The 24,922-nt window shown below is 32.2% G+C and overlaps 2 protein-coding genes across 2 annotated transcripts; both read right to left on the bottom strand.

Moving 5' to 3' along the window:
- Nucleotides 1–47: 47 nt before the first annotated feature.
- Nucleotides 48–23,873, bottom strand: LOC108686612 (eukaryotic translation initiation factor 2 subunit 3). The gene is made up of 10 exons (XM_018192011.1): nucleotides 23,806–23,873; nucleotides 23,338–23,723; nucleotides 21,179–21,242; nucleotides 20,959–21,069; nucleotides 6,634–6,867; nucleotides 6,378–6,536; nucleotides 4,478–4,707; nucleotides 4,256–4,400; nucleotides 3,946–4,115; nucleotides 48–359 (listed from the first exon to the last, which is right to left on the bottom strand). The coding sequence occupies exons 2-10, from the start codon at nucleotides 23,407–23,409 to the stop codon at nucleotides 123–125; spliced, it is 1,422 nt and encodes a 473-aa protein (XP_018047500.1). The 5' UTR covers nucleotides 23,410–23,723; nucleotides 23,806–23,873; the 3' UTR covers nucleotides 48–122.
- On the bottom strand, nucleotides 11,037–13,066 carry LOC108686611 (histone-lysine N-methyltransferase SUV39H1-A). Its single transcript, XM_018192010.1, has 2 exons — nucleotides 13,031–13,066; nucleotides 11,037–12,973 (listed from the first exon to the last, which is right to left on the bottom strand). The coding sequence occupies exon 2, from the start codon at nucleotides 12,834–12,836 to the stop codon at nucleotides 11,037–11,039; it is 1,800 nt and encodes a 599-aa protein (XP_018047499.1). The 5' UTR covers nucleotides 12,837–12,973; nucleotides 13,031–13,066.
- Nucleotides 23,874–24,922: the final 1,049 nt, after the last annotated feature.

The following is a 24,922-nucleotide window of genomic DNA, read 5'->3' as shown; positions in this document are numbered from 1 at the left end:
TAATCTTGTCAAGAGTAGCTTTAAATTTTTATTATAAATATTTCGGACACTAGACCAACTGTGGTGTTGTAAACAGATCGTAGAAATAATAGTTTTGAGAGAAGCTAAATCAAGTATCGCCATTATTTTCGATCCAAAATAGGGTCTATTGTTTGACCTCCGCAAATTTGACCCCATCCGATTAAACGCCAATGCTTTTCCACTCGTCTGGATAACGCAATCTTTTCATCGATCTCAGTGCACACTGGATTCGTCAAGCTGATCTTTGCCAAATCAGCACGAGTAGCCAGTACTCTGCCACCAGTGCTTAACGATCCAATGTTAACAAGCAATACCTCTCCTCTTGATAACTTCGGAACCTATCATCGAGATATTTACAGAAACATTAAATAAATTAAGATCTTTTTTATTACAGAATAAAAGCATAATTTTAGGGAAAAACAAAACTAGATATAAAAAATATAAATAATAAAAAAGGATGTTAAAAAAGTGTCAATTTTCATCTATAAGATACATCTTGATAGGCTTGATACATCTTGAACAGATCTTGAAAAATCATTGTTTGGGTCCTCAAAAAACAGGAAATAATAATCATTTATTTGGGAAGCGTAACATTGCTAGAATTGCTTAAATATAGTAAAAAATGACATCATTTACATATATAGTTAATAAGTAAAAAATGATGATTTTAGCCAGAAACATAAGCATATATATTCTTCATCTAAAGATCATGAACTATTCAAGATGCATCACGTGAAGATATAGTCCGCTTAGCATTTCTTGACAGAGAATAGAACTTCACTTTTTAGACTTTCACGAATACCAGAAAGTTTGCGGATTATTGTCGTGTTTTCATCCATTGCTAATGTCAACGTTTCGTGAACTTCTAGGCAATCGCATTTTATAAAATATTTTATATATTTATTGATTGATAAAACAAAAAAAGAAACTGATGCTATTATTGGATACACCTCTGGGTGCAAAGTCAACGTGTTGTAAGATGTTGTTCTCACGTTAATTTTTTTTTTTGTAAAACTCGATTCTAAGAGAATATCTCGATTCTTGCTCCATTCTTCGATGGTTATTTTGAGGAAAAGTCATTATTAGTATCATCAGATTCTGAAAATGCACATGAAATGTAAATTCATTCACACTTTATCTGTATCACGTACGCACACATGATAGAGAAGGTTTGGAATCGCTAAATACCACAGAAGTGACAAACTATGGAATCCTAATTTCTGTCAAGGAATACTAAGCACATAGGGGCTATGCTCCTACGTGATACATTCTGGATAATGCTAAAATAATCGCATCTTTATATGAAGAATGTACTTACATTTTTAGTTAAAATCACAAGTTTTCACTTATTAACTGTATGTAAATAATGTCATTTTTTTAACTATATTTTTTAACTATATTTAAGCAATTCCAACAATGTTCTCATCACTTTTCGGGCAAATGATTATTATGTTATTTCTGAGGATCAAACAATGATTTTTCAAGATTATTCAGATGTATCTTGGGGGCGAAACTCGACACTTTTTTAATACCCTTTATATAGAGTGTTTCTGCATACAGTGCCAAAATAGCTAGTGTTTTGATTTCGTCTCAACGAGATGAGACTATCTCGGACTTGATCTGATTCCGAAATTCTCGATATTGTCTCGATCTCGAGTCGAGAGTGTTGTTGGTTTCAAATCGAAATTTTTTTTACGAATTATATTTTTACCACGGACAAATGAATAAAAGACAAATGCATCCAGATAATCAAGCTAAACCTCGAACCGGGAGCATTTCTATTAAATATTTGTTATTCAAAATAATCTTGCGGCTCGATAATCTGGACCTTAAAACAATTGATATTCACGGATGATTTCTTCGTTCAGTAAAAGGTTTGATGACTGACCTAGATTCTCAGTCTTGCCGAGACTCTCGATATAATAATCTCGATCTCGATTTGAAAAGAATTTTCAATTTTGAACAGAATTTTGGTCTTGTCTCGATCCAAAACGATGAGACGAGACTGAGGCCAGTCTCGATATCGTCCGAAATACTAGCAACAATGGCTTCAGCCATGTATGAAAAACAATTTAAAAATATCTAATAAATATAAGTCCGACTCTGAACGATTTCGAAGTTACGGGATATTAAAGAAAAATGAATCGTAATTGTAATCGTAATTGTTGTTTAATGTTCGTTGTTCTGAATCTTGAATCTTTTTCTGAGAAACTAAATCTTTATTAATCAGTATGTACCGAAAGTCGCATGTGCAGCGAGAATTCACTATCAATATGTGGACTGGAATCCTATAATCCATAATTGCTTCCTCGTCTGACAGAAGACGCTTACTTTCACTTTTTGAGCGATGACCTACTAGTGCTGTTGGAGGATGTAGATCTTAACTCGAAGAAACATGTGGTTCATGCACGATAGGGCATCATCTCACTTTACACATCGTATGCAAACATTTCTCCATGACCACTATTCTCATTGGATTGAGAGAAGCCAGGTTGGTCCTATTAAATGGCCAGTGAGAAGTTCCGACCTCACACCACTGGATTTTTTTTCTTTGAATGAAAGATCTAGTTTACCAGAATGAGATTCGGAATACAAAACAATTATGATACTTAACACTGCCGATATCTCCGCAAAACTCCAAATATCTGTTGTCAAGTCCGAAACAATTTATTATTAGGTGTACAACTTTGCTTCCGCCGTTTTTTTCCGAAATTCGAAGCTTTATTGTAAAAAACTGGTTATACATTTATGATTCAAAGTATTGTCCATCGCTGGCCACTACTTTCTCCCATCTTTCGGGTAGCGTACGAATCCCGAGTCGAAAAAACTGGTCATCTTTTGAGGCTATCCACGAATCGATCCAATTTTTTACTTCTTCATAAGACCGGAAGTGCTGGTCAGCCAGGCCGTGTGCCATTGATCGAAACAAGTGATAGTCAGAGGGAGCAACGCCTGGAGAATGGCGGGTGGGGTAGGACTTCCCATTTCAACGTTTCCAAGTATGTCTTGACCACTTTCGCAACATGGGGTCGAGCATTGTCATACTGCAAAATCACTTTATCGTGTCTCTCGTTGTATTGCGGCCGTTTGTCTTTCAATGCTCGGTTCAAACGCATCAATTGCGTTCGATACCGATCGCCTGTGATTGTTTCAGTCGGTTTTAACAGTTCATAATACACTACGCCGAGCTGGTCCCATCAAATACAGAGCATGATCTTGGACGTCAAAATCACCGTTCTTGAAGCGTTGAAACCACTCACGACTTTCATTAATAGCGGCCTCACCATAAGTATTTGAGAGCATTCGATGAGCCTCAGCCGCAGATTTCTTCATATTGAAACAAAAAATTAAAACCTCCCGTAAATGACGAAAATTTGGCTCGTAAACTGACATTTTCAATCGAGAATAACTTTATGATGCAGACACAAATCGACTAATGTTTCTATGGAGTTATGTTGACAGATGTCCAAGTTTATTGTATGATGTTTATTTATTTCGACCATCACTTATCGCTAAAGCCATCTATAGGAAAACGGCGGAAGCAAAGTTATACACCTAATAATTCGTGCTAGAAAGTGTCGACGGAGGAATTTTTGAACATTTTTTGTAAAGCATTAAATAAACGTAAAACATTAAACAACTTTACTACTCATGTTTTCTTACTTCAATATCCCGTAAGTCCGAAATCGTTCGGAATTGGACATATGTTTATTAAACATTTTCGATTTATTTCCATGCTAAAGCCGCTGTAGCTATGCAGAGACATCCTATATATCAGAATATAAATCATCATATAAAATGTTCATATATCTATAATGTATTTTTATAAGAATGCTAATTAAGAGTAATCTTAAACTTGTACAGTTACAGAAAACATATTAATTTGAATGTGATAATGCAAATGCAGAAACTGAAAATACTCACCCTCGCACCCTTTTTATCGCCCTCGGTCCTCACTCCTAATAAACGTTTCAATAAATAATACGAAATTTCCAGCTCGATGAATATTTGTGGCAATGCACCGACACTTCCAAGAATTTGCCCAACTAAACGATCAGCACGGCATAAAGTAGGCTCGATTTTGGTTCCAACACCTTAAAAAAAAATCACATAATCTATTACTCTTACAAAATGATCAGAACTTATTATCTGTTCATATTAGGGTGATTAATAACAAACATTTGAGAATCTTATTTTTCAATTATATTATTATAGAATTTTAATAATTGTTTACCAATTAGACCACCAGGTACAGCGAATTGCAGTTCATTCTGTTCGGCGAATAAAGACACAATACGTGAAAATATCGGACGACAGGTCAGCTTGCCTTCGCTATCTTTAGACACTAATCCTGGACGAACTTCAATTTCCATACCGACCTATAATAAAATTGTATTAATTTTCATACCACATATCTAGAGAAATCAACCTGATTTGAAACTAATCTGGTTTATACTTTCAATACTCCTCTGAGGATGCTACCACCAGCGACACCACCTTTCAAATCGTCCACCTCACAGCCCGGTTTATTCACATCAAAAGATCGAATAACGATCAGTCGAGGCTCCGATGTGAAATCTCTCATTGGAACCGGAATTTTCTTGGTAATATATTCACACAGTACCTCGATATTATATTTCAGTTGCGCCGAAATCGGAATTATTGGAGCGCCTTCCGCCACCGTCCCTAATTTTAAACTTTTTTATGTAACCAGAATTGTATTTATGTAACCAGAATTATATAAATGGGCGCGTGCATTGTTCCACTTTTTGGTAAATTTTACCTGTTAGGTAAATCTGGCAATCCGCACATACGATTACGACATAATTTTGCCACTTATCCAACAGGTAAAATTAGTTTAATTAAAACGTAATTTTTTTTTATACCAAAAGAATCCCGCACTAATCCTATATGAAATTGGGTCCCGGTGAAATCAAATAATTTTCTCATATATTATAACTTATGTTATTTTCATCATTCAGATCCTAGGAATTACATTACATATTTTGTAACAAAATATCATTTTATACATGTTTTATACATGTGTACATACATTATATATGATATGTAATTATATGTGGAATAATACATATAATTATACATGGTATATATAATCATATATGGAACATACATGTTTCGAGACGGCAATCTGGAAAACTATAAGTTTTATAAAAAAATGTTTTAGATAGAAGTTGTAGAAAAAGTTTAAAAAGACCTAGCTGCTGACTTCATCAGTTTGACTTTGAGCCTTTGTGGCGTCGCCAAGGTAGGGCAAAATCAATTCGAATTTTTTAAATGAGATCTCCCACTTTTTCTTTCATTTTCTTGTAATTCTTGTTGAGACCTTTTCGACACATTATAATTTTATTGATTTTTTTTTAGCCATTTAGAAGTTATTGAATATTTTATGATGAGATGTCAGCCAGTGTAAATGAATCGAGAATTATTCATTTTTTTACGCTATAAAACTTATGTTTTGTTTAGCAGGTCATAAGCTACAACATATAAGAAAACCATTTCATTTCACCAGTAATGTTTCAATGATACATAAATTGTATGTATATGCTATTTCCAATATAGCTAATCGTCTTTAGAATCTCCTTAAGACATAATTTTATGCAGCAAAAATTCGCTGGCGAAATTCTCCTAGTCTGTCAGCGAACAACACTGCCACTGACTATGGTCTATTTGATTGATCAAATGCTTTGAAGTATTTTTGACTGGTCAATTTTTTGAATGCGCTTCTTCAATGCTTCTTCATTTATAGCATAGTGGCAGTAGCTTTGTCAGCGAAATTTGAAATCTTCCATGAAAAGGTAAGAGCAGATAAAAGAAATTCAGTGTTCTTTCGAACGCTACTTCGTTTTCGGCGGAATGGGGAAATTTCGCCAGTGAAGTTTCGCTGCATGAAATTATACCTTGAGGTAAAGAATCAATGATGACAGTAGTTTCACCAGCGAATCTTCATTCAATAAAAAGGTAAGAACAAGTAATAAAGCCGACGATATTTATTTTCTTATTGGATTGTTAAGTCTTATGTCCTAATGTTAAAAATCGATCCAAGATTTTGGATAAAGAAAGGATTAACATATACAATTTGAATACAATTTGATTATATGACCAACATGATTGATCAATTCTTTTTTCATTCGAAGTCTCGGATCAAGAATTTCTAGCATTATGAACACAAGGCTTTAGCCAGAATAAATCTCTCGCCATATTGGCTGTACGCAGCCAATACGATGGTAAAATTCTAATCCAGCTAGGAATCTAGCAAGAAATCGTTTTCAGCGGAATCGGGAAATTTCGCCGGTGAAGCTTCGCTGAAATTATACTTTGAGATAAAAAACTAATACCTTGAATAAACTTCAATATTTGCTCATACTGCTCCTTGGCTTGTGCTTCTTTAACCAAGTCGATCTTATTTTGCAAGATGACTATGTGCTTAAGTTTCATAATTTCGATAGCTGCCAAGTGCTCCGACGTTTGAGGCTGAGGGCATGATTCATTGCCAGCTACAATTCAATAGAATCATAACTTCGAAAAAGTTTATTACTTTGAAAAAAGATAAAACAATGCCTTATGATCAACATCAACAAATATATCGTTTACCGATTAAAAGCAAAGCGGCATCCATAACAGCTGCTCCGTTAAGCATAGTCGCCATAAGAATATCGTGTCCAGGACAATCGACAAAGGAGACATGTCGAACCAATTGAAATCTCCCTGAACAAACAGAACGCATGCAAGGAAAAGAATCATCTTTGCTGGATCCACCGGATATGTAGCGTCCAGGTCGAGGACATTTCGGATTTTCACATTCATAAATCTTCGCATTTGCGTATCCTGAAATGAAGAAGAGCAATCAGATAATTTGCCCTTCTTTTTTTTTCTTCTGGCGAGGATTATTTCTTTTCGAAAGGGTTTAATAAGCGCTGTATACTGTCCAAAATAAATTCCTTTTCAGCATGAATTTTAATTTTAATTCGTAAGAATTTTAATTTTAATAACTATATGTATATATTATATGTATACATTATAGACATAAAAATATATTTGTTAGATGATGTCAATCCACGTATCTAGTTGCTTGTGGTCTATATTTATCAGACAACTTACTTTATCATTATAAACTTTATACAATGAAATAATTACGTGCATTATATGTTATCAAAATGTCATCAAAATAATGTATAACAATTTCGTGCTATGGGAAAATAAACTATGGAAAATAAACATGTCATGGAAATTTTTTATAATAGAATTTTACTTGAGAAGAGATAAACACGATGAATCATAATTCATCTCGTAAAAAACTTCAGTTCATCCATCCATATAACAACGTGCATACGAATCAATTTTACAGGAATTTTACTCTTTCTTAGCTATAATAACTGTTTTTTTTATCTCTTATAATACCGACTTATATAAATAGTACCATAAGCTTATCGACATATACATAAATAATGTAATTTTTTATCTAAAAGACGTAAGAAAATATTCACCAATCGAGATATTCTGTGTAGAAAATACAACGATAGAGTGGCACATGTATACGGTCCCAAGCAGAGTCCCGATTATAAGATACAAATATACATCTTAAAAGTAAATTTTAGTTTTAACTTAACATATGTTTATGTCGACCCTTTACGCCCCGATGTGATCAAAAGATATGATGACAACTACTGATTTAAAATAAATTCTCATGTTTCATAATTATTTAATACTGCAACACAACAATATTTAATATTGTTAACTGCGACATTATTAGAAAAGCATATGTGAGAATGTGTTCATTTTTCATATTTCCATAGTGAAAATCAAATTGCTGTTACACAATTGTTACAGTGATTGTTCTTTCATATCTTTTAACGCAATCAGACTCTTGTGGAGAATTTATACGTGTCGGATTATGCTTTATATATTGCATAATATGTATCTAACTATTCAGACTAAGGTTAAGTCCACAACCTTGCTTTAAAAGACCATAAACTGTAATTTGTAAGCGATGATATATCGGTCACAGAACTTATACTTTTAGATCGTAAGAAATGGGTCAATTCGCTTAAGTTTAATAGTTAAAGCCTAAAGACTGCACAAAAACAGTTTAAAGGCAGAAATTATTGTCACTTAATCTCTTTCGACTTATGACTTTAGGTCTCTTAAGGCCTCTAAAGGTTGTGGGCCGAGACAATAAAAAGTCGACTTCCGACCTTTAATCCTTTTACGAAGACTTTTTGTCTAAAGAGATATAAGAAAATAGTCGAATGAAATGTACACGGTCATCAATTGAATGTACACGATCTTAAGACAGTCTCGCCTTTAAGATAACAATACAACTTAAAGACAAATCTTATTTTTAATTAACATATATTTATATCCCGATGTGGTCAAAAGATACAATGGCAACGTAAAACAAATTCTCGGTTTTATAGTTATTTAATACTGCAATGTGATAATGTTTAATGTTATTAGCTGTGATATTATTACAGAAAAGCATATGTATGAATGTATTCATCTTCGATATTTCCATAGCGGAAATCGAATTGTATGCTGTCACACAATTATTACACAATTATTAATTTCTTTGGCATATCTTAACGCGATCAGACTCTTTAGTTGTGGAGAATTTGTCGCATTATGCTTTACATAATGTATCTAATTGTCCATCATTCAGAATAAAAAAATCGACTTCCGCCGTTACCTTTAATGTCTAGAGATCCTCTCACGAAGATTTTCTAATAACTATCAATTACTATCTAACGTATACAATATAAAAGTAATCGAAATATTTTTATTCCTTGGAATAAAAATAGAGTACTTTTTTTCGTGGAACTTAATCGCGTTTACCGAAGAAATATACACTGTTAAAAATTTCCTGAAATTTAATATACTTTTAAGTTACACAATTTGAACTTAACTTCATGACATTACATTAAATTTAATATTATATTTATAACTGAAAAGTATATTTGTGTGCATGTACATGAAATTTAATGTATTTTTCATAAATTTAATGTACATGTTCATTATATTTAAGTAATTATTGTGACTTAATTTTCATCCATTACTATTAAATCATCCATTATTTTTAATTTTGTTCGTAACGAGTTTCATTTATATCTAAAGGAAATATTTCTAACAGTGTATTAAATAGGACTATGCTTTCCATAAATGCAGATTCCATCAAAGATTCTGTCTTTTACTCTACAAATAAAAGTTGTAATCACGAATTTACTAAATGATTGTGATTAAAACAAAAATTAATGTATTTATAAATTATGGCGCACGGTCATAATACATAAAAATTGACACATATAATCAATGTGCTGATGAACAACAAGATATTGAGAATGTGTTCATATGTATTCTTAGCGTTTTCATTATAACGGTGTTGTTTCTTAATGCATGGTTTATGCTTAATTGAATAATTCACATTCGTAGCGTCTTCTAATTTTCAAAGTCTTGCCTCTTTAATTTTATTTCCTGAAATATCTTTAATTATATAATTAAAAGTATCATTTACATTTACAAAAGTTGGAATAAACAAGATCCTAGATTTTCTCTAAAATCTAATTAGAAAACACTGTAAACTTGACACGTTCAAAATGTAATACACATATAGATATAAGCAAGAAATATACAGAGGAGGTCCCATTTTAAAGGATCTACTCAAAATATTTCAGAAATACTGTATTAAATCGAAAAATGTTTCAGATAAAAGTTTTTTTACTTCGAAGGAGACATGAGATGATACCGTTGATTCAACCTTGAGTGGCATTAGTGAGATCAGGGCAAGATTTGAATTTTTTGAATGGAACCACCATTTTTCATTACATATTCTTGTAGCTTACCTTGAGAGCTTTTTAGAACATTAAAATGAGCTAAAAGAAAAATCTGTAATAAAAAATGGGGAGTTCCATTTAAAGAGTTCAAAGATGTTTAAGATATTTGAGTAGATCCTTTAAAATGGGACACTTTGTATAACTCAAGAAATATATAATCTGCGTTCTCCAAAAAAAGAAAGGAAAAATAGAAAAAAGTAATATATTATTATACAAATTGTAAAAATAATATACAATAAAATTCGATGTTATTATGTGATTGAAGAATGTGAATTTTTAATCATATTTCTTTGTATTTGTGTTTAATTTGTACAATTAGCTAAGTATAAAAATTAGCACAAAATGTATTAAAACAAATCATGCAATGTCTCACTCTCATATAACAATTCAGTATATTCATGAAACTTAATACATTATAATAATTATTATTCAATAACAATATTAAAAAAAAAGTCTATGTGCAGTCTTATTTATCTCCTAGTTAAACACTTCTCCTAGCATGTTTCTTTCGATGTCTTTCTTTTATATTCAACCACAACTTTCCACTTTTCCTAACATATTTACCACAAAAACCTTTTTCCTCAGTTTAAAGTTTACAGTTTGTACTTTAAAGTCTCAATTCTTTAACAAGCAAAATAGATAAAATTAAAATCATTTGTCATCGCATCAACTGCGAATTATGATCAAAATACATTCTTTATAATGAGATATAACATTGATTTTATATAGTTATTAAACTTTCAAAAGCTTTTATTTTACATTTTACTGAAAAAATTGCTTTTATATAAGTGCTTTTATATGTAGGCTTGACTTTTATGATATTAAAATTAATTATTTTAGCATTGAATAAAAAAATAATGCATTAAAATTTGAAGGATTGTAGCAATTATATATAAAATCATTTTTTGTTAATAGCAAGTTAAATAATTTTATAATTACTCACAACTTTGTTGACGCAATTATAATTCGAAAGAGATTGAGCTTAGAAAAATAATTGCAAATGAAATTTTGAGTAACCATACTGCCTGAGTTACTATTCTCATCTCAGTCCTGAGTACATTCTTCTCTTTTCAATTATAGTTGTCACTAACGCAGTAATATATACAGAAAAAAAAAAATTAAGATTAACATCAATTGTCGCTTACGAAAATTACACGATAAGCATACTCCTTAAAACAAATATCTCCGACAATTTGCGGCACCACACTTGCAAGCGTCCCTATTTGTCGAAGTCACATTGTTGCGCGACATCTGCGTACCATAATCGAATGTAAGTTCTTCATTATGTTCAATATCCCTGAGAGCAAATAGCGCGAGATCCGGCAAATCCGGATCCAGGCAGTTGATCCAAACCACCGAGACTTTGAGATTGGGATTGCAAGAATGATTAATGAAATGTGACACATTGCCACACTTAGTTGCATCCACGGTATACGGGCACGGCTGTTGGTTATAGTCAAGGTCAAAGAGATATGTACAACCTGTCTCATTGTACTCTTTACTACAATTATCTGCATCCTTGCTTTTAATCACTTTACCCACGTATTTAATCACGAAAGTACCTTTCTTGATCGCGCACTGGGTGCGCACACCCCAGCCACGTCCATTGTTCGTTCGAAAAATGCACAATTGTGCGTTGGTACCTAATTGTACCACCCGATTCGGACAAGTCTCATCGCAAGTGCAACGCTTGTTGCATTCGTAGATAGGTGTCCCTGCAATCACGCGTAACTGGCCGGTCGAAGTGTATGGCAATGTTTGCTTGTTGTTGTTTTGCGCAAAACAGCAATTGGACTTCTTATCGGTCCCACACATGCCTTCGCATTGGCAACCGAGCGGTGGATCATCCGGTATCTTAATCTGATCTTCATCTGATTCATACTCGTTGATATACTCGAAGTTTTGCGGTGCACTCGTCAGATCCACCAGGTTCTCCACTTTTATCATCGGCTTACCCTTCGCAACATCATTCATTTTGGTCTCCCACTTCTTTAGGGATTCGAGTTGGTCACGCCGCAGCTCAAGCATCAGCATGAACAACATCTGTCGTTTAATTTTTTGCTCTAACTCGGTATTACGCGAGTTTGAATTTAGGTACCGTCGAATTTTGACGTACATAGTATCCCCAGCGATGGCAACAATAGCATCGTCTGTAGCGTCAATGATCGTTTTATTACATTTTTCATATTTTCGTGCCAGAAGAAGCTCAACATCGAATTTGTCTGGATAGAAGTTCGCCATTATCTTGAATTGAGTAATCAACTCTTTCCGCTCATTCTCAAATTCATGTACCAGTTCTTCGCAGTTGAGATTCTGCAACGGTTCCCATGAGTTGTGATTGATATCCCAGTTTTTCCACTTGATTAGATAGTGTGGTTGTCCCCTATGTTCACGCTTTTGTAGAATTTTCTCCACTTCCCAGAGTTTCATTTTATTCTTGTTGGACGCGGAAGAGGATCTTGCGAGCGCTGCTGTGACTAATTTTTGATGCTTTTCATTGTGTAGAACATCGGACAACTTCACTCGCAACTCCTTCAGCTTCAAATTAAATGGAATCATGTCTCTTCGCGTGAATAATCTACCATTGGATGATAATTCCTCATAGTCGGATTGCTGGCCGTCACTACTTAGATCCCTCGTGCTCGTACTTCCGCTACGCGTGCTAGAGCTATCGTCGTCAAATGCTTCAAGCATCTTCTGGCATTTAATTGTTTGATGCGATGATGAAGACAATAAACACATCAATGAAGAGGAGGAGGAACCTAAAGGAAGACGCAGGAGCATGCGACGAGATATATTGTTGTGGTTCCGTGTGTCGTGAACTTTAGACATCTTGGCGCACGATGATGTGTCAAGGCATCCAGCACAATAGGAGTATCGTCGTTTGGAGGAGGAAGAATGACGCAGGCGCATGCCATTCAAGCGATGAGATATGTTGTTGTGGTCCTGTGTATCGTGAACTTTGGGCATCTTGGCGCACGATGGATAAAGGTATCCAGTAGAAGAGATGTTTGTGGATAAATGTTGTTTATGGGTAACGGCTGACTTTTCACTAACTATGCTGCCAGGTGTAGCTGCTGATTCACTGCTGCTGCAACCCGCCGCGTCTGCAATATCAAACATTCAAATAGCGTCATTTCTTTATGTTCTACCTTTCTTTTTACCTTTTTTTCAAATTTTTTCGAATGAACTTTCTTTCTTTTTCGCTCATTTTTCCTTTCCATATGTTTCGTTTCGTTTTCATTATCCTTCTCCTCAACGTTCCTTTTCGCCTTTTGTCTCGGCTTGCCGAACGAATAATAGCAATAAATAACATCGAGGTGCTTTGTTCATGTCATAATCGAGTGGTACATAATAATGACAGCGTGTGATTCTAATATCTTCTTAAGACATATTCGGCTTTTCATCCTATTGCAGCTTCACGAGTTAAGAGAATTAAGAAATTTTTGTGGACACTTTTTCATTTTGAATGCATATGATATTGTTTCAATTTGCATTTTGATGAAAGTTATAAAACACTCTCTCTATACAAGTATTACGCAAGATGTTCATGTAAAATCTCCTCGTCAAGTATTTTATTACAAATAAACTCCAAACAATAATGTATAACGGCATAAAATGTGCACGAATTATTAGCAAATATTAATACTATGATTACTACATATCATAGTTTTGATGTTAAATGCCGAAAATATGCATATATTAAAGAAGCTACGGTCTGCGGATTATTTTTATATCTTGGCATTATTAAGGCTCCCGAGTACTCACCTCAGCCATATTGAATCGTGAAATCATAAGCGAGAAATGACATGTTGATTTTTCTTGTGTCATTTATAAATAAAGATAATTGAATAAAACGGAATAATATCGCTGTGAAATACTTGTAAAAAATGGGACTATCCTTGCCCCTGTTGACAGTCAGTAAATAGTCGAAAAACGTTTGTGAAATAAAAAAGGCTACGCATGCATTGAGTAAATATTAGTAAACGCACCGGGTTTTATTGGGTCGGACCCATTAAAAAAAACCACTTAAGAACCACTTAAAAAAGATGAAATGACTGTTGAATTTTATTGGATTGAGCCCACCTTGTCGAACCCTGCCTTAAATGCCAACGTTTCATAAATACTGCAGTTCACTTCATCAAAGTGAGGACCACTCTAATGAAGTAAATCGGCATTGTTCTCGTTCTAATGAAATAAACTATTTATAAAATATTTATAAAATATTTATAAAATATTTATAAAATATTGACATTTAACAATGTTCCAAGATATGGAGTTAATCCGCAAACCAGTTTCTTTGAAGAAGGTCATGGAAGCCTCGAAAGATATTTATATATATTTTAATGGAAATAGAGCGAGTCATGGGCTGATAGTCATAGTCGATAGATATTTCGCTACTAGGCTTATTATTATTTATAGGATTATTGTACGACTATGAATACTTCAAAATGTTAATTAATTTTTAATTGTATTATAGTATAAAAATTATACTTACCTCTTATCTCAATTTTTTCCTATCAAAATTCACATTTCAAAAGATGTAATAATATAAAGATTAAAATTAAAATTTTATTTTATTTTTTAAGTAACTATTTGTCATTATCACTTTAACAGTAAATATGTGAAATTTTTCTCGGCTATATATCTTTGTAATGTTACGAGAGACATTTAAAAATTTTTGCGAATAATAGATGACGCTGGAAAGAAAAATTATATAATGTTGACGCTATAAAAAATGGCGTAAAATCACGCAAATAATTTTTTTCTGACATCATCTATGTATTCATTCGTGAAACTTTTTAAATATCTCTTGTATTAAAGAATATTTAATCCTTTTAATAGAAATTAACATTTAAAGCAGACTTGTCCAAAACTTAGCTCACAAGTTAAATGCCTTACCTTTCCTTTATCTCATTGAAAATTATTTTGTTATAAATTTGTTTGACAAATTTTTCTGACAAATTGAAGACAGTGATGCATATTACCACGTTCAGCAGTCAGTGGTGTCAGATTCCGGCTTGCTAGCAGATCGCTTGGTAGCGTGATGAGGGAAGAGTGGGGACAGATACCAATAGCTACAGTTATAGCTGAGTACGTAAACTCATATCTATAGTTATCGGCAACTACCTCCACTCCTCCCCCACGTATTACCAAGTGGTACTGAAAGCCGGAATTCGACTAAAGCACGATAGCGAGATACGTCGGTCCTTTTTGCATTCGGCAACTTTCGGCCGCATCGAGCGCGAGTGAAACAGGCTCAGTCGTGCTGAGCCGAACGTGACGTGCTCGGATCCTAATATGCATCACTGGGCAAACTTACATTTTTTCCATCTTAAAGAATCTTTATCCTCTTACAATGCAGTTGTAAGAGGATAAAAATGATATGAATAAATCGTAGAATAACAGGGTTGTTCTACGCACAGAAAATAAATCTTAAAATTCCTGATTTTTCCAGGTTTTCAGATGAAAATAGAAAATTTTCCATGAGTAATATAAAATATGTAAATTTTAACATTTAGACTCACGGATTGTAAAAAAATTAGTCTATATTATTAAAAACAACGCAAAAAAAAGTTTGGTAGCATACAAGTACAATTTTGGAAACAAATTTAAGTCATAACAAAAAATAAATTAATTTTTATTTTTATTTTTATATAATAAATTAATTTTTGGAAAAAAAGAATGCAATTATGACAAAAAAGAGTGATCAAATAAAAATACTGAATAAAATATAAATTTTAATTATTTTATTAAAATCGTTTAAAGTGAATAAGTGAACGTATTTGAACGTATTTGAATATAAACGTCAAATATAATATTTAAAAAATTATAACAATAATTTGAAATAGGAGCAGTTTCAGAGAATTGTGAGCAAATTTCGAAATTCCAAACTTTTTTACATTTTTTCCTGACTTTTCCTAGTTTTCGCGGTTTTCCAGGTAACAACTTTGAATAAGATATATTCTCTGTATTCTGATAAATACTTACCTCATTTATATAATCTAACATAACTTAAATATGAGTTTTGATATATTAACAACATAAAGAAATGTCACACTATTTTTTTCTCTTATATTTTTCGCTCAATATCGACAGTATTTAAACAGTAAAACATTTAATAAACTAGATAATAAAATAAACGCCAGAAGAGCTAATCACTAGACAGAGTTTTAGGTCTACTTTTTTATATTTGTCTTCGTCTAGTTTAATAAAATAATAAAAAGAGAAAAACATTTTTTTATGGCTCGACCGAAATTTTAGAAGAATATATATAAATGAAAGAATTGAGATGATAGACTTATAGCAGCATAAGACATCATTTACTGTGATTATTATTCCCTATCTTAGCTTTCAAGTTAGGATGATTTAAAAAAATGTTCGAAATGCCCGCCTTGTGTGTCAACACACAACTATTATACAGCTTAGCCAATAAAAATTATCGTTTTAGCCTTCTTTATTATTTACAAAACAAGTTTGCGTAATTCGAAACACATCCTAGCACATCTAGACATTATTTAATGTTTATAAACAATATCCATCACATACAAATCAGACAGATTTTCAGGTAGTCGGTATCTTATAATTCGCGAGTTACTATTCTAAATACTGTTCTAAAAGAGGTAAAATAATAATGTACACTTATGCTGAAATGGCTGACATGCATAATACATTTGATGTATAGTCGTTCATGCACTTGGTACTTCGATTTATTTTCATCTTGAAGTGAAAACATCCTAATGTCTTTGTAAATAAATCGATGGATAGGGCAAAAAAGACAGACTCCATAACCACCACAATCTCTCTATTTCAGTCCATTAGATTTTTGTGACCGTTTAAAATCTTCTATATTCAGTGAGAAATGGTTGAAAAGACGTTGAATCAATGTCTAAAACATTAATTGATGTAGACATTGGAATTTGATCATTTAAACGTTTTTGTGTTTCGAAATAGACGATTATAAGACACATATTTACATGTCTATAAACGTTTACAAAACGACTATAATATGTTTATAAGATGTTTGTATACATCTTTTAGACACTTGTAGACATTTAAATAAGTGTCTTATAGTCGTCTCTTCCTATAGGAAGTGTGATAAGACATCTATATATAAAGATTTTTATTTTAGATGATTATGGCTGTCTTCCAAAATTCACTCAATACTGAAAATCTATAGTGCATCTATAGTGCTAATATAAACTATATATAGGATGTCCCAGAATAATCGCTAAATATTTCTTGTGCTAGTAGAGCAAACTAAACCAGATTCAAAAAGTCCTCTATCATTTTATCTACAATTTTCGCAATAGTTAACAAGATATTAATTAATAAAAATCGTCGAATATTGAATTGCAATAATTTTTTACTCAAATATTATCAACTTTACAAAAACAAAAAAAAAACAGCGAGAGACAAGAATTACTTATTTTCTTCTCATAAAATTCTGAGAATTTTTTCATAATTTTTTATTTATTATCATTTTCTCATGTTAATGTAATAAAAATAATTGCTAATAAGAAAATGCAGTACTAAAAAGTTTATAAAAAATTCTAAAAATTCTTAAAGCTCTACGAGAAGAAAATAAACAATTTTTATCTTTTGATTTTTTTTTGTAAAGTTGATAATATTTCAGTAAAAAATGATTGAAAACCAATATTCGGGGATTTTTAGTAATCTTGATAATTATTGAAAAAATGAATGAGAGGATTTTTCGATTCAGTTTATGTCATTCTGGGACACCCTGTATTTTCAGCGTTGGCATTGAATTTCGAAACATAGCCATAATTGTCTAAATTATATTAATTGAGTTAAGTTTATCACAATTTTGAGGTATTTAAATAACAATTAGAAGGTTTTAGATATAAATTACAATAGAAAAATTTTATATATAACATTTTAAAATTTAAAAACACAAACATAAAAATATTTCAGATTTTTTTATTCAGAAAAATGTTTATCTACATGTTTTCTTTAGACGTTTAAGATCTAAAATATGTTTTCAAACGATTCTAAAGCTTAAAAGATATAAATTGTGACGTTAATTATTTTTATAAATTTTATATTTGGAAAAAATACTACATTCTAATAGAAATAAAATTTTCTACTGGTTGAAAAGAAGTTAAAATACTTATCAATGTAAATCATAGACATAGGCATATAGTCATCTAATAGTCGTTTGTGGATGATCTGCGAGAAAGGAACAAAATAAATAATAATAAATTTGATTTGAATAATGAATTTGAAATAAATAATAAATTTGAGATTATTCGAAAATATCTAATATATTTTTTAACAAGTGCGAAACTCGATGCTAAACTCGTGCCTGCTGCACGTTAAAAAAAGAAAGATATACCCGCCAAATATCATGCTATTTCGTTCACATTTTCCAAACTCTTTCAACTAATATATTAGCATGGCAGTGCACACATTCCAGTTGTTATACCCTCCTCCCTTCTTTTTAGCTGAACTACTTCTTAGAGTTCATTTTTTCTCTTTTATTTCTCCAATGTAGAAAAGAAAGAAAAAATAAAATTAAAGAATAAATCGTACAAGAACTTTAGCTAGAAAGAACAGACCTATAGTTAAATGTCTGCAGCCGCCATAAGGCGTGCAGCAGCGTGAATTGACACGAGGCAAATATTTTGAATATTTTTTTTAATCATCCATGACTTGAAAACTAAGATATGTAGGACGTATGTTCATATAACGTTTTTTACTTATTTCGATGTATAAATTTACTTCTTAAAGTATTGATATACATTTATAAAACACCCTATATATGTTCTAATCAATAACACTATTCATTGGACTGCCTTGAATTTGGCTCATGTAATGTTTTTTATTTAGTATTTGGAATGTATAATCATGTAGAAGGAATTATGTACTGAGTGAATTATTCAAAGTTATAGTTATTATTAGGTGTACAACTTTGCTTCCGCCGTTTTCCTATAGATGGCTTTAGCGGTAAGCGGTGGTCGAAATAAATAGATCATAGACGTCATACAATAAACTTGGGTATCTGTCAACATAACCCCATAGAAACATTAGTCGATTTGTGTCTGCATCATAAAGTTATTCTCGATTGAAAATGTCAGTTTACGAGCCAAATTCTCGTCTTGCAGAAAGTTTTAATTTTTTGCTTCAATATGAAGAAATCTGCGGCTGAGGCTCATCGAATGCTCTCAAATACTTATGAAGCCGCTATTAGTGAAAGAACGTGTCGTGAGTGATTTCAACGCTTCAAGAACGGTGATTTTGACGTCGAAGACCGGCATAGCGGTGGAAGAGAGAAGGTTTTCGAAGATGCAAAATTGGAGGCATTACTTGAGCAAGCCTCGTGTCAAAATCAAGAAGAATTAGCACGATCATTGGGAGTGCCTCAACAAGCCATTTCAACACGCCTCAAAGCCATGGGAATGTTTCAGAAGCAAGGAAATTAGGTGCCGTACGAATTGAAGCCGAGAGATGTTGAACGGCGTTTGTTTGCTTGTGAACAGCTGCTTGAAAGGCAAAGACGGAAGGGATTTCTACATCGCATTGTGACTGGGGATGAAAAATGGGTTCATTACGATAATCCAAGCGTAGAAAATCATGGAGAATTCCCGGCCATGCTTCCACGTCGACGGCCAAACCGAATATTCACGGCTCCAAAGTCATGCTCTGTATTTGGTGGGACCAGCTCGGCGTAGTGTATTATGAACTGTTAAAATCGACTGAAACAATCACAGGCGATCGATATCGAACGCCTGTGAATTGATGCGTTTGAGCCGAGCACAAAAAGACAAACGGCCGATAAAGTGATTTTGCAACATGACAATGCTCGACCCCATGTTGCGAGAGTGGTCAAGACATACTTGGAAACGTTGAAATGGGAAGTCCTACCCCACCCGCCGTATTCTCCAGGCGTTGCTCCCTCTGACTATCACTTGTTTCGATCAATGGCACACGGCCTGGCTGACCAGCACTTCCGGTCTTATGAAGAAGTAAAAAATTGGATCGATTCGTGGATAGCAAAAGATGACCAGTTTTTTCGACGCGGGATTCGTACGCTACCCAAAAGATGGGAGAAAGTAGTGGCCAGCGATGGACAATACTTCGAATCATAAATGTATAACCAATTTTTTTACAATAAAGCCTCGAATTTCAGAAAAAAACGGCGGAAGCAAAGTTGTATACCTAATATAAATCATTAGTTTTCAGGAAAATCGGAAAATCTAAGTAAACCTCACCAATTTTAATTTAATAAGGAATAAAAATGCATAAAACCTAGAAAAATTCAGTTCCAGTCTCCAAACTCAGTCTCCAAATTGTCTCCAAAAAACCTCGTTAGATTAAATTTTTTTCTTAAAAATTCAAATTTTTTTAAACTCTGCTTTATATTCAATAAAAAATAAAATTTTTCTTTAAGATCACAATAAGGACAAAAAAAGATCAAAATTGGTGAGGTTCACTTAATTTATGGCTTATATGAGGATTTACAGATTTTCTGATTTTCACTGAAAAATAGCGATTCACATAACTTTGAATAATTCACTCAGCATATAATTCCTTTTCTATATAATTTTACATTCCAAATACTAAATAAAAAACACTACATAAATCAAATTAGAGGCAGCCCAAAGCATAATGTTACTGTTAAAACAGAAGGAAGATAAAAAATAAGTTACACCAAGATTAAACTACATCGATAGAAACAAGTTGGCGGCACACAATGCTTGTTTTCATATTGATTTTTAATAGCTGGATTACAATCCTTGTATTGATTGTCGTGCTGACAATGTCAGCTTTAGTGACTGATACGACTGGCTGTATCAACTCAGTCATAAGATTATCCCATACTATAAGCCAGAGCTATATAACGAAGGGAAAAGCGTTTAACTTGCGAGCTAAGCTTTGGATAAGTCTGATTTAAAAGATTTGTTATAGTGTACTTATATAAAAAAATATTCTTCTACACAGGCACGTTTGTGTAAAAGAATGTTTTTTAATAAATTTTAATACGAAAAGGTACATTTGTGTAAGATTAACTGATTTCTTCAAAATTAATAAATTTACAGAGAAAAGAATTAATACATTTAAGTGTGCTCACCAAGTTTAATAGTGATATTCCTTTCTAGTTCATTTTTAAAACGAACAGTCTGCACTCCCGAAATAGCTTTCACAATTGTTGATTTTCCATGTGCTACATGTCCAATAGTTCCTATGTAATAAGTTTATATATAAACATTTATCTATATTTTATAACACTAGTGTTAGAAAATATATGTATCACATTTTTAACTTGAAACACTTAAACTTTGTGAACTCACCAATATTGATTGTAGCCTGCCTACTGATTACTTCAGGTGACAATGCAGTTAATTTAATTACATCCTGTGCACAAAATCAAAGAAAAAGAATGTAATCAGTGCAATAATGCTAGGATAAAATTAAATTCAAAATCATTACAATTTAAGATATAATTTAAGATATAATGGAACTTTCATAATTTCTACTATATGGGACTGTGAGAAGTTATGGAAATTTTCTTCATTCTCAAATTAGGAGTGAAGCATTAAAAGTATATAGCATGTATTAAACTGATTCTATAATAAGTCGATAGTCCTAAATCTTATTGATGAATCGGTGAAGTTTAGTCAACAGCCAACTTATACGATTAAGGTGGATATTCATAGTTCAGATTTTATTCAAGACTGTCTTAAGTACAGTCTTAAGAATTAAAAATATTTTCTTAAGACTGACCGAATTCATCCTTCTCATTAATTGAGTTAAATGACTCACTGTGCAACTAACAACTAGTAGATGCAAAAAATCATAATCCCCCATTTAAAACTTGTTAAAATTTAAGATTTCCAATTATCTTTTCTTTTTCTTCAACATAGGGAGAAAGATAAATTAAAAACTTATAGTTCACATTACATTTATATACTTATGGTGACCATACATCCTTTATCGTAAAGAATCCTTTTTTTATTTTAGGTAACTATTCTTCAAATTTATTTGTTTCTTTAAAACTTAATTTTGTCCTTTATTTTCTAATATTGTTCTTCACTATCTTTTATTTTGATATTATGAGAAATGCTTTTCTAGCGTTCCAATATCTATATACATAATATTACATTAATAAACAAATTTTTACAGAAAATATTTTAGTTTCATGCATATAAATACAATTTTTTTATTTATCATTTCTTAATTTCTCTATTTCTATCTTTTTTAAATTTATGTAAACTAGAGTTTTCATTTTTTATTATTTCGAACCTTTTATTATTTTAGATCAAGAGTTTGTTCCAATACAATCGAATCAGTTTCAAACTATCAGAAAATTGCGCATCTCAATTTGCTTATACTATATCAATATTTTATAACACAGATTCTTGAATCACAAAGTGGTTTGAAAACATGTTAGGAAATCCTAAAATTTTCGGATTTGTCCTTTATTTTCTTTTAAGAAAATATGGTCATTTGTATACTATAATTTTCGGTACTTGCAGTGAATAACTGAATGCAGCCTTTATGCAAATTCAACTAAAACAAAATATCTAAATACATTAATAAAAAAAATTTTAATAAGATTAAAAATTCTGAAGATTAACAAAGAATAAAATGTTCTACATGATTCATAAAAGATCAATTTCTTGTAGAATAAAGAATATAGAATGATATATTCACAGATCTCTTATTCTTGTAGAACATGCAAGACTCTATTATTATAATTGTTATTATAATTAAACTTTTATCCAGTTTTTATTAACTTTCATTAAACTTAAAATAAGCGTTAAGAAAAAAAAACAAAAAATAATTAAGAACACTGTGTACAAAGTAAAACTGGCATCCTACCAATTAACAATTAATATGCAAACTATACATTCTGCCTGCACTCGAAAAATCAGAGTAGTAATTTATCCGTCTTACAGCATGCTACAATTTAATTCAACAAATATTCAATAATTTCCTCCCTTTCGTGTCCCTCACATTCCTTAAATCATTTGATAATCCCGAAGAAAATTTTCACTGTTCCATGCTAAAATTAAGTTCCATGCTAATTAAGTCAACCCATAAACAAAGAGGTAAGCGGCAAAAAAATGGTGTTGAATACTTTTTTCTCTCTCTCTCTCTCTCTCTCTCTCTCTCTCTCTCTCTCTCTTTATCGTAAAACTGAAGAGAAAATCTATGAGTTTAATTTGGAGTAACGAGAAATGTTGTGCACGTGGCTAACCATACGAAGCCAAGCCAGCATGTACAATCACACAAGGTTAACATGGCGGCACGGCATCAGGGGATCGAGTATATATCTCAAAATGAGACGAAAATTACAAAAATAGGCAAATTCATTCGAATATTTATAATTTAATTAGTTAATATCTAATAAATTTACTCACTTTTGTAATTTTCACCTTATTTAAAAGTACATAATCAACTCTCAGATAAATGGCGCGAAGACCACAGCGTCTGACCGCGAACTTACGAGCTTTGATAGATCTTGCTTGTAGAGATTCGGCTGTCCGGTAGTTACACCAAGACCATCCTCGTTTCCCATTTTCCAAGTTTCACCAGTGATCTCAGGATGCCTCTGCTCTACAAGGATTCTTTGTTCAATCCTTCTGTATTCTTTGGCTTCCACTCACGTTTCTGACCAAATAGTTGTGAAGAGATGAACGATGACTTTAATATTGCAAGCAAATTATTTTCACTACTCTCCACCTTTACTGACCTCCACTTTCTTCTACAAATTCTGCAATGTTTTACTTCCTGTAGTCAACTGAATATTTTCAAAAATTCTCATTGATGGCGCTGTGGTGAACGTGGAAATACAGGCTAATGTAGACGTGAAGATGGATGGATCAATTACAACTGAAAATAAAGCATTACTTTACTGAGAATAATGACATTTAAGGCATAATTAATCACTGAAATATAATTGCTTTCTATTTACACAGATTTTCAGTAGGCAAGTGATAACGGTCGAGTGCATATTCCTCTTGTCATTACCATCCATAGTTGTCTTATTTTAAGACTGTCTTAATATGCTAATATAGTTCTCTAATTGATTTATGACAGCTTAAAATTGTATTTAAGACAATCTTATATGTAAGATCTGACTATGAATATCAGCCTTAGTTATATCACGCATGCGCGTGATAAAATACTACATATATACTACATATATACTACATATATATAACAATATCCAATAAATCCAATTATAGTCGAGTACGGGTTAGGAACGAATAAAGCTATTACTATCACTTGCTTGTTATAAAGTCACTAGATTAACAAGGTTAGTACAAGTACTGCGAACTGCCGCCATTTTAGTCCATGACGCGCGATTATTCAAAACTTCAGCCTCTTTTGCCGCGGTTTTCGCAATTTTCAACACAGCAACTGGACATTTTCGATAATAACAGAATCAAGTTCTTCATCTTCTTCCAGATTCTTATATGGATTTGCGATCTTTTATCAGAATCAGGTTAGGATAGCATTTCGACATCATTTTGACTTCAAATGTTAATTCAGTGAATTTTCTCATCGCGAATTTTCTCATACTTTGTTAATCTAGTGACTTTAGCATGTTGCTGAGAAGAATGCTTTCTCTCTTATCACTTTTAACATGGTGGCATAGTGCTGACAGTAAATATCGAAACATAATGTTGACTCTCTTACTATCAAAATTGTAGAATGATTCGTTTCTTCTAATTGCTTTTAATCAAAAAATTGGAAGAGATTAGAGATCTAGTCTTTTTAGCTGAACTTCTAATTTACTTTTCTTTTCTCATATAAGAGAAAAAAAGAGAAAAAATGTACTCTAATTTAGTTTAACTAAATTTAATTAAGTTTAACTAAAATAGAATTCTTTGATCGAATTTCAATCTTATCTTATTCTCAATCTGTAATATAACAGGTAAGGTTCGGTTTCACAACTGACAGTTAACTCTTAACCGAGGTTCAACTTATTCATTATCTCTTTTCAATTTTAGAATTGGAAAAAGATGAGAATTAAGTTGAACCTTGGTTAAATGTTAATCATTGTAAAACTGGACCTAAAAATATGC

The sequence above is a fragment of the Atta colombica genome, unplaced genomic scaffold, assembly GCF_001594045.1.
Source record: "Atta colombica isolate Treedump-2 unplaced genomic scaffold, Acol1.0 scaffold187, whole genome shotgun sequence".
NCBI classification, from domain to species: domain Eukaryota; kingdom Metazoa; phylum Arthropoda; class Insecta; order Hymenoptera; family Formicidae; genus Atta; species Atta colombica.
The sequence above is the reverse complement of the archived record's forward strand: the minus strand, read 5'-3'. Positions and strand labels throughout refer to the sequence as shown.

Excerpts from the sequence above, each read along its gene's own strand:
- LOC108686611 (XM_018192010.1), bottom strand. The coding sequence starts at position 12,836 with ATGCCCAAAGTTCACGATACACAGGACCACAACAACATATCTCATCGC.
- LOC108686612 (XM_018192011.1), bottom strand. The coding sequence starts at position 23,409 with ATGGGAAACGAGGATGGTCTTGGTGTAACTACCGGACAGCCGAATCTC. Across the intron at positions 21,070-21,178 it reads GCAGGCTACAATCAATATTG|GAACTATTGGACATGTAGCA; the intron begins GTGAGTTCACAA and ends CTTATTACATAG. Across the intron at positions 4,116-4,255 it reads TGTACCTGGTGGTCTAATTG|GTGTTGGAACCAAAATCGAG; the intron begins GTAAACAATTAT and ends TTTTTTTTTAAG.